Here is a 10,812-nt window from a genome sequence, read left to right as displayed (position 1 = left end):
GTGGCGGCGCACCCGCGGCGGCAGCGACGCCTGGCTCCACGCCGTGCAGGGCGCCGTGGCGATTCAGCGGGCGGTCGGCAAGCCCGGCCGCCCCGCCATGCTGCACGTCACATTGGAGCTGCCCAACCACCAGCTGCTGGACGTGCGGGAGGACTCCACCCTGGAGGAGATCGTGCAGAAACTGCTGGCGGGCAAGGTGCGCGGCGCGGTGCTGACGTGGCGGGCGGGCGGGGCCCGCCTGGGCGCCGCCTCGGCTTCCCAGCGCTAGTGCGTGGGGCGCTGCAGGCGCGCCAGCCCCGCGCTTCTACAGGCTGCTGCTCTGCGACGCCGCACCCCCCACCCGCACCCTCCCCACCCTCCCCGCCCCCCCCCGCACCCTCCCCGCCTGTCACATCACAAGCCCTCCCTGCACCCACCTGCCCCCGCCTCGCAGGCCGGAGAGCTCCCCACGGGGATCGAAGTTGTGTCGGTGCAGCGTGTCACCCGGCGCCGCACCTCCCCGCTGCGCGCCACGCTGCGCGCGGTGGCCGCCGCGCTGCCGGTCTCCTGGAAGCTGGTGGGACGGGACCGTGCCGGGCCTGGGAGCGCTCGCGAGCACCCCGCCAAGGAGGGCGGCGAGGAGGGCGGCGAGGAGGCGCCCAGCCGGCTGGGCGGAGAGGAGGCGCTGTCTGTTGAGCGCTGGGGCGGCGGCACGGCGCGCGAGTCCTCGACGGCGGCGGTGGCGGCGCCCAAGGCCTCGGGCGGGCTGGGCGGCGGTACCGCCGGCTTCGAGCTGGACGAGGATGTTGTGTATGCGGTACCGCAGCGCCGCCAGGTGGCCACCGACGCCGACGGCACGCCCCTGGCCGTGGGCATCCAGCGCCGCGCCAGCCTCAGCGCCGATGCCTGGAGGGAGCAGCAGCGCCTGCCCATGACCGCCTTTGACGATGCATACGTGGACGGCGAGGACGGCGGCGCCCCGGGGCTCACCGGCCGCCGGCTGCAGCAGCAGCCACAGGAGGAGGTTGTGGAGGGGGAGGAGGAGGAGGAGGAGGCCTGGACCAGCATGACACTCTTCGGCCCGCCGCGCTCCGCAGCGCAGCTGGCGGAGCAGCAGCGGCGCGAGGGGCAGGCGGAGGCGGCTACCGAGGCGGCTGGCGAGGCGGGCTCCGACGCCACGCTCGCAGACGAGCCTGAGCCGCCACTGGTGCTGGTGCGGGTCACGCTGGTGCATCGGCAGCAGGCGCTGCGCGAGCGCCGCTTCTGGTTGCGTGGCAGCAGCGCCGCCGCAGGCGTGCCGTCCCTGCTCGACCAGCTGGCGCTCGAGGCCGGCCAGCCTGCGGCTGGTGACGGCGGCGAGGCGCCGCTGGGCCGCAGGGCGGGCGCCAGCCACGGCTGGGGCGCCTACCTTTTCAGCCTGGCTGCCAGCCTGGCTGCCGACCCAGCCGGCGGCAGCGCACCGCAGGAGCAGCCCCAGTGGGAGGTGGCTGGGCCCCTGGGCTCCCCCCGCCCCGCTGGCAGCGCCCCCAGCCCGGCACTCCTGGCAACGTTTGACGGGTTGTTTGCGGGCGCCCTGCTGGCGGCGGCGGTGTGCCTTGTGCTGCTGGCCGCCGACATCCGCCGCAACGGCTGGCGGCCGCGGCAGGCGCAGGCGCAGCAGCTGCCACAGCTGGTGGTGGTGGCGGCGGACGAGGTGGCGGCGGTGGCTCCGACCTCGTGTGCCGCTAACCTGCTGGTCTAGCTTTGCGGGAGGCCTGCAACGTACTGTCCCCTTTTTTGCACCATGCCCTCCATAGTAGCCGGTGTGGGGGCTCTCTGTCTCTCACCCCCCACCCACCCTCTTGTACTGTTCGTAGCGCGCTTTTTTTGTTCCCTTCTCACTTCTCATTGGAAAGCCTTATCCATATCAAAGCTGGCTCTTGCTCTGAAGCAACGGTTCAGCAACCTTCACACAGCAATGCAGCTGTGCAAAGCGGGCACCAAGCTCACCCCACTCCCGCTGCTTGCTCACTCTTTCATTGCGGGCCTCACCCACTTTTGCAGCCAACCATGCTGCACATGAAACACTTGCTGGGTGGTCTGCTTGCGACTGCGCGACTCTTTTTTTGCGGTTTTGGTGCATGGGTTGGGTTTACAGCCCATGATCATAGGGCTGGCAAGGGGCTGGCAAAACATGTAAGCACACAACAGCATGCTTGCAGGTGCAAACCAAGCCGACCGAAACCAGCAGGCATGGGCTCGGCAACCTTGGCTGGTGCGGAAGAGCAGGCGGGCGCGCAGCGGTGCTGCTCAACGCAGCCCAACGTTGGTGGTGACATAGCAGGAGTGGTGGGGGGAGCGGGTAGGGAACAGCAGACTGGTAAAGGCAGGTCAGAGGAGCAAGGAATAGCGTCAGGGTCGCAAAACTGAGGGAGCAGCGCAGCCGCTCAGCCGTGGCTGCGCATGCCCGCCGCGCCGTCACGTGTGCGGCCGCACGGCCGCGTGCTGCTGGCAGGCGCGCCACTCAGTACTGCCGCGCGGGCTGCTGGGTGGGCAGCAGGCCAAACCGCCTCTTGCAGGTCGTGCGCTCGCGGCTGAGCTTGTCGTCAGGCGAGAAGCGGGCGGGGTGCGCCGACTCGGTGGGCTTGCCATCGGGAGCGTGCTTCTGCAGCAGGCATAGCAGGGTCGAGCAGGGACGGTGAGATGGCCCGCCATGATGCGAGGCGGGAGCGGGGCGCGGCGGCAGCGGCCTCTCAGCGGTGCATGCGGGCCGGCATGTCTCGGCGACAGGCTACCGCATGCGTATTACGCGCGTCCCTGCGCGTCCCAGCTGCTTGTTCTGCACTGCATGCCAGCCCCCGCACCTTGAGCGTGTACACCCGCTCCCCCTTCTCGTTGGTGTACTGCATCAGATACATCCTTGTCCTCTGGGCTCGATTTTAGCCGGGCGAACGATGCAGCCGCCTGCGGGGGCCTCCCTCGTGATGCCGGGCTTGTCGCACCCTGGGCGCTTGGCGAGTAAGTGCTGGGGTGGAAGTCGATAGGTTTCCTGAAAAGGTGAACAAGCCGATGGTGAACAAGCCTACATGCATGGCCAGCTGGAAGGCAAGACAGCAAGACAGCCCCTTGCTTACCGGTGTGCCGCATCCCTAGCGCCTCCGACAGCCACTCTGTTTGTTGCTGATCGGCCTCAGTGGCCTCCAGCCCTCGTCCCAACCGCACCCGCCCTGCTCAAACGATCGGCTTGGTGCAGCCCAGTCTAGGGCCCTGCGTCATCCCAGCGCGCCTCATGCGAGTGGTGGTGCAGCGGGGGATCGCCCCCGGCCGGCCAGGCAGCGGCAGCGGCGCCCGGCAGCGCGGGCGGGCCGCGCTGGCAGCGGCGGCCGCCGCCGAGGCGCTGCTGGCGGCGCTGCTGGCGGGCCTGCTTCTGCTGCCGCGCGCGCACGGCGCGGCCGCGGCCGCGGCAGGCGGCGACGGCGGCGGGCTGGGGGTGCACGACTGCCCCCAGCACGCCAGGGGTGGCTCCATCCTGGATCTGCCAGACACCTCCGACTGCCGCAGCCTGCTGCGCCTGATGGCCGCCTGCCTGCCCAGCTGGCACGCCGCCGTGGCGCGCGCGGAGCCCGGCAGCAGCTGCTGCCAGCACGCCGCCGCCTTCTTCGACCTGCAGTGCCACTGCTGGAGCAGCCAGTTTGACGGCGCGGTCGTGTCGGGCGTGGGGGCGGTCGACGACGCCTGCAGCCCCGGCACCAGCGTGGACGATGCCGCCGCCACCGCCACCGCCGCCGCATCCGCCGGAGAAGGGGCGGCCGGCCAGGCGGCGCAGCAGCAGCAGCAGGAGCAGCAGGGCGAGGATGCCTCCACCAGCGGCGGCGGCGGCGCGCTTGCGCGGCTGCGGGACTCCGTGTTTGGCGGCGGCGGCGGCGGCCAGGCGCGGCCAATACACCTCAAGACCGCGGGCGAGCTGCAGCAGGGGCAGGGCGAGGGTGCGGCCGCGCCCGGCGGCGTGCGGCTGTACGTGGGAGTGCTGTCTGCTGCGGCCAGGCGGGAGGCACGGGACGCCATCCGCGCCACCTGGGGCGCCCACCCGGCCGCCTACCGCACCCGCTTCTTCCTGGCCCGCCCCGCCAACGACACGCTTTTTGCAGAGGTGGGCACCATGGGCAGCTGCGGTGCTGGTCTGTGTGTGGAGGTGGGGCTGGAGGGCGGAGGGCGAGGGGGGAGGGGCTGGGTGGTGCACACGGTGCGACGAGCCGGCAGGCTGGGTGGCCGTCTGAGCAGCAGCGGCTGCTGCTGCACACAGCCAGCACCAGCCAGCCTGCCGCTGCCTGGCCCGCCCCTGCCCCTCACCGCCGCGCCGGCGGCCGGGTGCTGTGCCGCAGGTGCGGGCGGAGGCGGTACAGAAGCGGGACATGGTGGTGCTGGGCCACGTGACAGGTCGGTCCTGCATTGGCAGGGAGGCAGGGAGGCAGGGAGGCAGGGGAGGAGCGCGGTGTCTGCTCGCTGAGCTTCCAGGCGAGAGGGAGGTGTGCCGCTGGGCCCGGTGCCGGCCTCGCTCCGCCGACGGCCCTCTCACCCGCCTCCCCAGCCGCTCCCCCTGCTCCCTCGCACCCCCACACCCCACACGTCAACGCCCCGCTCGTCCCCTGCTCCCTCACGCCGCCCCGCGCCGCCACACTGCTCCCACGCCGCCCCCTCACCTGCAGAGGCGTATGCCAACATCAGCCACCAGACGCTGGAGGTGATGCGGGTGGCGGCGGCAGACCCGGGCACCACCCACGTGCTCAAGACAGACGACGACAGCTACGTGCACCTCGACCGCCTGCTGCGCCGCCTGCCTAGCCTGCCCAGGTGCGGCGGCACGAGCGGGCGCAGACCCCGGCCCCGCGGGCCGCTGCCCGGCTGCCCCCGCTGCGCTGCGCTGCGCTGCGCTGCGGGGTGGTCTCCCCTGCTTGTGACCCCTGCCTGCGGCCCCGCCAACTGGTTATGTGTTCCTGCTGCTGCCCGCCGCTGCCTCCCACCCCCGGCTGCGGCGCCGTTCCCTGTTTTTTGCAGGGAGCGGCTGTTCTTCGGGAACATTGAGAACCCGGGGGGCAAGCCGCACCGGGAGCCGGGGCACCAGTGGTGCGCGGCCTGCAGGCCCGCTCGCTTGCCTGCAGTGCCGGGGCAGCTCCTGCGCCGGCGGGCTTCGCCAGCCGCCGCCGCACCACCAACCTGCTGCTGCCTCGCCCGCGCGTGCCGCCCCACTCACGGCAGCGCCTCCCATGCTTTCCTCCCTCTGCAGGTTTGTGAGCAGGGAGGAGTGGCCCAGCGAGCGGTACCCGCCCTGGGCGCACGGCGCCGGCTACGTGCTGTCTGCTGACCTGGCGGCTGAGGTGGCATCGGGTGCGCGCGCTCCATCGCGCGCCCGCACACAACAAGGCACACGCCGGCGCGTGCCCGCAAGCGCGCCAGCCTCCAGGCCGCAGGCCGCCCCTCAGCCACCCACCCGTGCCTGCCTGCCTGCCCGCCTGCCATGCGCCCCCACCGCCGCCCGCAGGAACCGCGTACGCCGCCAGCGTGGGCGGCCACCTGTTCAGGTTTGAGGATGTGGCGCTGGGCGGGTGGCTGGAGTGGGCTGCGGAGCGGGGAGGATTCAAGATACGCCTGGTGGCAGACCGGCGGTGAGCTGCTGCTGCCGCGGGCCGCTGCCGGCCCTCTTCCCGTCAGGCTGGTGCCGCGGTTGTGCTGCTGGTGCGGCTCGGCTGGCCCTCGCTTGTTGGTGCCAGTGCAGCGTCGGGCGCTGCACACGTGTGCGTGCTGCCCCCGCTGACACGTGCCGCCTGACACCGCCAGCTCCACCTGCTGGGTGCCCCCCCTGCAGGTTCAACTTTGGGGGCTGCCACCACGGCGACCTCGTGTCCCACTACATCCAGCCGCGGCAGCAGCTGTGCATGTGGGCGCAGGAGGGGCGGTGCAAGGGCTGCTAGCCGCGCGCGTGCGGCCGCCGCCCCGTGTGCTGCTGTGCTGTGTAGCCATGTCCTCTGACTGATGTTTACAAGGTTGGCATGCGAGGTGGCAGGGCATGAGGTGCATGCATGGCCATATGGCCAGCAGTGAGCGCGGTTGGCATGCATGCCACCACATGGGCTGGGCTCGGCCGCTCAGGGCGCCAGCGGTGGCGGCTGCCCAGCTGGCAGGCAGGGGGATCGATGCATCTCAAATATATATGGGCAAGGTGGTGGTCTGCCATGTGTCGCGAATGAAAGCAGGGGGCAGGAGTGTTAGGGAATACAAAGGAAACGACGGCATGCGGGTGATGCGTGGGCGGGGCAAGAGGGGAGGCGTGCGGGCGGGAGCTGCGGCGCTCATGCAGGGCACATTCGTCTATAATATTAATAAGAGCCAGTCATGAATCGGAATGAAAATATGGGGGCAGGGCAGGGCAGGTTCAAGGGGCAGTAATGAATGAAAAAAATGGACAGGGAAGCAGGCAGAAGCGGGTAGCGCTTGGCATGCAGCGGGGCCGCCGGTCGCACGAGCGGCAAGGGACGGGCGGCATGCAGATGCAGTGCAAGTGTGTTGAGTTTGGGTGTTTGAAGGCAGGGGGCGTTTGAAAAAGGCAGGGGCGCCATCGGCGCAAGGAGAGGGGACAGCAGCCATCAGAAGCCACCCAGAAAGGCACGTGCCGCCGCCTCCACCAGCAGCCGCGCCTGGTCGGCGGTCAGCTGGCGCCCCCGCTGGCACTGATGCCGCACGAAGTTGACGGCGAGGCGGAGCATGGCGGGCTCCTGGCAGGCTGCAGCAGGCGTGTGTGGGGCAGGGCGACGGTTGGTGGCCCCGGCAACGGGAGCTGGGCGGTGTCGGCATGCTGGCTGCTTCCCGTCGAGGCAGGCAGGCATCCTCATCTGCCGCACCTGGCAGAGCACACCCCGCCGCATCGCCAGCTTGCTGAGCGCGTGCTGCCCTCTGTTATGCAGCCTGGCATCATGGCATCCCAGCCACCCCGCCCCGCCGCTGCCGGCCCCCCCCTTCTCACCTGTGAGGAAGCAGTGGTGCGGCGGCACCGCCGCCGTCTGCAGCGGGTCGGCCCAGAAGCGCAGCAGCAGCCAGGCCAGCTGCAGCCGCTCCTCCAGCTCGTTCATGAGCGGGAGGATGCTGGAGGGCATGGTGGAGGGGAGGGGCCCGCCACGGTGCCGCCGCTGCTGGCGCTGGTGCTGGCGCCGCCGCTGCTGGAGCTGGGGGCGGGAGGCGCCAGCGCCTCGCAAAGGTGCACCAGCGGCGGCCGCCCCCCCACCAGCTCCTGCGTGGAGGCCTCGTGGAGGAGCAGCAGGCGGGCCATCAGGCGGCTCTGCTGGCGCACGGCGATGACTAGGGGGCTCATGCTGCCGCAGCCGTCGGGCGAGACGCCGCTGTCACGCAGCGCGACCAGGTCGGGCGGCGGCAGGTCGCTCACAACGAACTGCGAGGGGGCGCCCTCCGCCAGCAGGCGCCCCACCACGCCTGCCTGCCTCATCTTCACGGCCGCAAACAGGCAGGCGGCGGGGCAGAGGGGCCAAGTCCCACGCGCGTTGCACGCCGCCACCAGCCGCCCCACCTCCCCGCTCTGGCCCTGGACGATGGCATCCAGCAGCTGCTCGCTGCTTATGCTGCTCGCACCATCGCTAGGCATCAAACGGGGCCAGCCGGGGCCCGAAAACGGGGCGGAAATAAGCGCGCCGCTCCCTGCCAGGTGGGCTGGCGCGTTGTGCGCACAATCGCTGAGCCTTGCTGCGGGCGCACGGATGAACTTGTAGCAATGTGTGAAATGTTTGTAGAGCCGATGGGGGTGGCAGGCACAACAAAGGCCATAACACGTCAGAAAATATTGCAACAGGCCGACTCGCCACGTCCCCGATGCGCAGCAACTTCATGCCTCTCCCACAATCACCCAAGTGAGTGCAAAAGACTCTTTGCAGCGCAATGGCACGGGTGTGCTGCGGCCACGGGACCGGCCGGGTATGGCGTGTGCCCGCCCGCACGCCGATGAGCGCGCAGCCACCGTGGAAGGATTCAATGGGAGAGCGCGACTGGCTTGGTGCAAGGGGGGGCTGCGACGCCGCCGACCGGCTGCCGCCCGCCATGTCACCGGCCCAGCCATTTAATGCCCGCCACTCCACAACCCCCAGCCTGCGCCACACTGCATTGCCTCGCGCGTGGCGCACGGCAGGGCAGCTGCTGCCCCACATAAGTGACGCCTTGATTCTTTCAGCATCGTCACATTCCAGCAAAGAACGGATTTACAAGATTCTACGGTGCAGCAGCTGGCCAGGAAGAGGCGCAGCGACGGTTGCGTTTCACAGCAGCATGTCGGCAAGCCACCCAACGAAGCTTGAGCGCCGGCTCCAGTCGGCCTGGTGCTGGGCGCGCCCCTCCTCTGCCCACGCGCGGGCATGCTGGCAGAGGGTCCTGGGGAGAACAAGAGGCACGAGGCCACTCACGCGGCAACTCGCGCAAGCAGAGCCCCGGCAGGAGTGGTGAGGAGAGCGCTGCCGCACCCAGCCGCTCACAACCCGCCAAACCGCTCCAGCCGGCGGCGGCGGATGGCATCAGCCTCCTCATCCTCGCCCTCGCGCCGCTGTGGCGAGTGAGCAGGCTGAGCAGGCGGCTGAGCTGGCGGCTGAGCTGGCGCCGGCGCCTCGGCGGCAGCAGAGGCACCAGCGTCGGTCGCCGGGGTGGCAGCGGGGGCCTCAGCCGCGGGGGCGTCGGCTGCGGGTGCCTCAGAAGGTGCCTCGGGAATGGCAGCCGCTGCAGAGGTGCTGGCGCCACTGCGGGCGCTGTCGGCGGGAGCGGCATCCGCCGCCGGCGGCGGGGCAGGGGCAGCGGCTGGGGCGGCGCTGCCTGCGCTGCCTCCGGCAGCCTGCGCCTGCGCCTGCCTGGCTCGCTCCGCGTGGGCCCGCAGCGCCTCCAGCTGCTGCTGCAGCACCCGCTCTATAGCCGCAGTCGCGGCTGCAGTGGCTGCGGCAGTGGTGGGATCGGTGGGGACGGCGGCCGGCACGGCGGTGCTCGCCGCGGCGCCGGGCGGCGCCAGCATGCTCGCCGCCGCCGCGGCCGCCGCCGCCGCCGCGGCCATGTGCTGCTGCGGGGTGGCGGGCTGCGGCGGCTGGGCAGCGGCGGCAGCGGCGCCGGCCTCCGTCGCCGCCGGGGCCGCGGCCGCCTGGGGTGGTACCATGGGCGGTACCATGAAGGGCATGTGGTAGGGCATCATGAAGGGTACCATGCCGGCTGCTGCCTGCTGCGCCTGCAGCACCTGCTCCGGGCTCTGCTGCCCGGCGTACTGCACCTGCTGCATGCCGCCGGCCGGCATGAAGAGCGCCATGGGGGCGGCAGGCACCCACTGCAAGAAAGAACGGAGGGCAGGAGGTGCGCAGGATGGGAGGTGGGCGGCGCGGCCAGCTGGCAGGGGGGCCCGGGAGGCATGACGCAGCTTGCGGCGAGGTGAAAAATCGCGTGGGGTGGTGAGGTGCGCACTGTCGACGGCCGGCCAGCTCAGCACCGCCTGGCGCCAGCTCAGCTTCCACCCAGCCGCGCCTCACCTGCACCTGGTGCTGCGGCACGACGTGCCATCCGCCCTCCACAGCCACTCCCGGCACGGCGCCTGCCGCCGCCTCGCCGTGACCCCGCGGCGCGCGCCGCCGCCGCACGTGCGGCTGCGCCTGCTGGCCACCGCCGCCGCCGGGCGCGGCCGCCGCCTGCTGGCCGTCGTGGAAGGCGCCGCCTGCTGCCGCGGCAGCAGCGGCGCGCTGCACAGCGGCCAGGTCGTCGGCAGCCGCCGCGCGCAGCTGCTGCGCGGCGGCGGCCAGAGGGTCGCCGCCGGCGCCGGCGCCGCCGCCTCCCGCCGCCGCGCCGGCCGCCGGCGGCGGCACCACGCTGCGCCGGCAGATGGGGCAGTTCTGCTGCCGCTCCAGCCACGAGCGCAGGCAGTGCAGGTGGAACACGTGGCTGCACCCCAGCTTCTTGTTGCGCCCTGCAGCCAGGCAGGGAGGGGAAGGGGGTGTGCAGGCCTGTCAGGCGGCGGGCTCGTACGGGGCCGGCCTGCAGCCACCCGGGCGTGCGTGGTGCAGCAGCACAGCGCAGCACAGCATGGCACAGCGCGGCGTGGCGCGGCGCGGCGCCCCCCACCCGCCGTCGTCATCTCCTCGCGGCAGATGATGCACGTGTGGTCGGCGCGCTGCAGATCCTCCTCGCTGGCCTCTGGGAACGACTGGTCCATGTTGGCTGCGGGGCGGGGAGGTGTTCATTCATAAAAACATTCATTCATTCATAAAAACAAGTTCTTAAGGTGGGGAGGCCGGCGAGCGGTGAGGGTTGAGCCAGGGGGGAACAGAGGGCCTCGCGCAGCCCGCCCTGCCGTGTAAGGCACACGCACAGGCGCAGGCGCAGGCGCAGGCGCAGACACAAGCTGCCGGCCCGGCGCGGCCGTGGCCAGCCCGGCGTGCAGCGCCGCACGGGCGGCGCACCCGTGATGCGGCGGTACCGCAGGAAGTCGCGCACGCGTGTCTGGAAGTTGCGGAAGGTCCAGTACAGGTCACGCACCTGCGGGCGGGCACAGGGGCGGCGCGTGTGGGTGTGGGTGCGCTGGCGGGCGGGCGGGCTGTGTGCGGTGGGCAGCCGGAAGCGCCGGTGCCAGCAGCATGTGGCAGCAGGATGCGCCAGCAGCATGCGCCGCCAGCATGTGCCGGCAGCAGGCATTGGTCTGCAGGCGGCGCCCCACCAGGTGCAGGGGTATGCCGTATGTGGAGAAGACGACGGCGAAGAAGGCGCAGTAGACGAGGAGGTGCAGCATGTCCAGAGTCAGCTCCAGGTAGAAGACTGGGGGTGGGTGTGGGTGCGGTG

The 10,812-nt window shown here is 71.4% G+C and overlaps 3 protein-coding genes across 3 annotated transcripts; 1 reads left to right on the top strand and 2 right to left on the bottom strand.

Annotated features, from left to right (window-relative positions):
* Positions 1–2,482: 2,482 nt before the first annotated feature.
* On the bottom strand, positions 2,483–2,876 carry CHLNCDRAFT_21830 (hypothetical protein; the record flags this gene model as incomplete). Its single annotated transcript, XM_005848592.1, has 2 exons — positions 2,483–2,623; positions 2,823–2,876. 2 exons carry the CDS (start codon positions 2,874–2,876, stop codon positions 2,483–2,485), a joined length of 195 nt encoding a protein of 64 aa, XP_005848654.1.
* Positions 2,877–3,247: 371 nt separating this feature from the next.
* CHLNCDRAFT_144204 (hypothetical protein) lies at positions 3,248–5,927 on the top strand (the record flags this gene model as incomplete). Its single annotated transcript, XM_005848792.1, has 7 exons — positions 3,248–4,108; positions 4,341–4,395; positions 4,665–4,809; positions 5,014–5,082; positions 5,243–5,343; positions 5,498–5,621; positions 5,822–5,927. 7 exons carry the CDS (start codon positions 3,248–3,250, stop codon positions 5,925–5,927), a joined length of 1,461 nt encoding a protein of 486 aa, XP_005848854.1.
* Positions 5,928–8,482: 2,555 nt separating this feature from the next.
* CHLNCDRAFT_144202 (hypothetical protein) lies at positions 8,483–10,762 on the bottom strand (the record flags this gene model as incomplete). The annotated part of the gene is made up of 5 exons (XM_005848591.1): positions 8,483–9,313; positions 9,513–9,943; positions 10,099–10,194; positions 10,437–10,512; positions 10,691–10,762. The coding sequence occupies 5 exons, from the start codon at positions 10,760–10,762 to the stop codon at positions 8,483–8,485; spliced, it is 1,506 nt and encodes a 501-aa protein (XP_005848653.1).
* Positions 10,763–10,812: the final 50 nt, after the last annotated feature.

Source organism: Chlorella variabilis (genome assembly GCF_000147415.1).
Source record: "Chlorella variabilis unplaced genomic scaffold CHLNCscaffold_7, whole genome shotgun sequence".
NCBI lineage: Eukaryota > Viridiplantae > Chlorophyta > Trebouxiophyceae > Chlorellales > Chlorellaceae > Chlorella > Chlorella variabilis.
The sequence above is the reverse complement of the archived record's forward strand: the minus strand, read 5'-3'. Positions and strand labels throughout refer to the sequence as shown.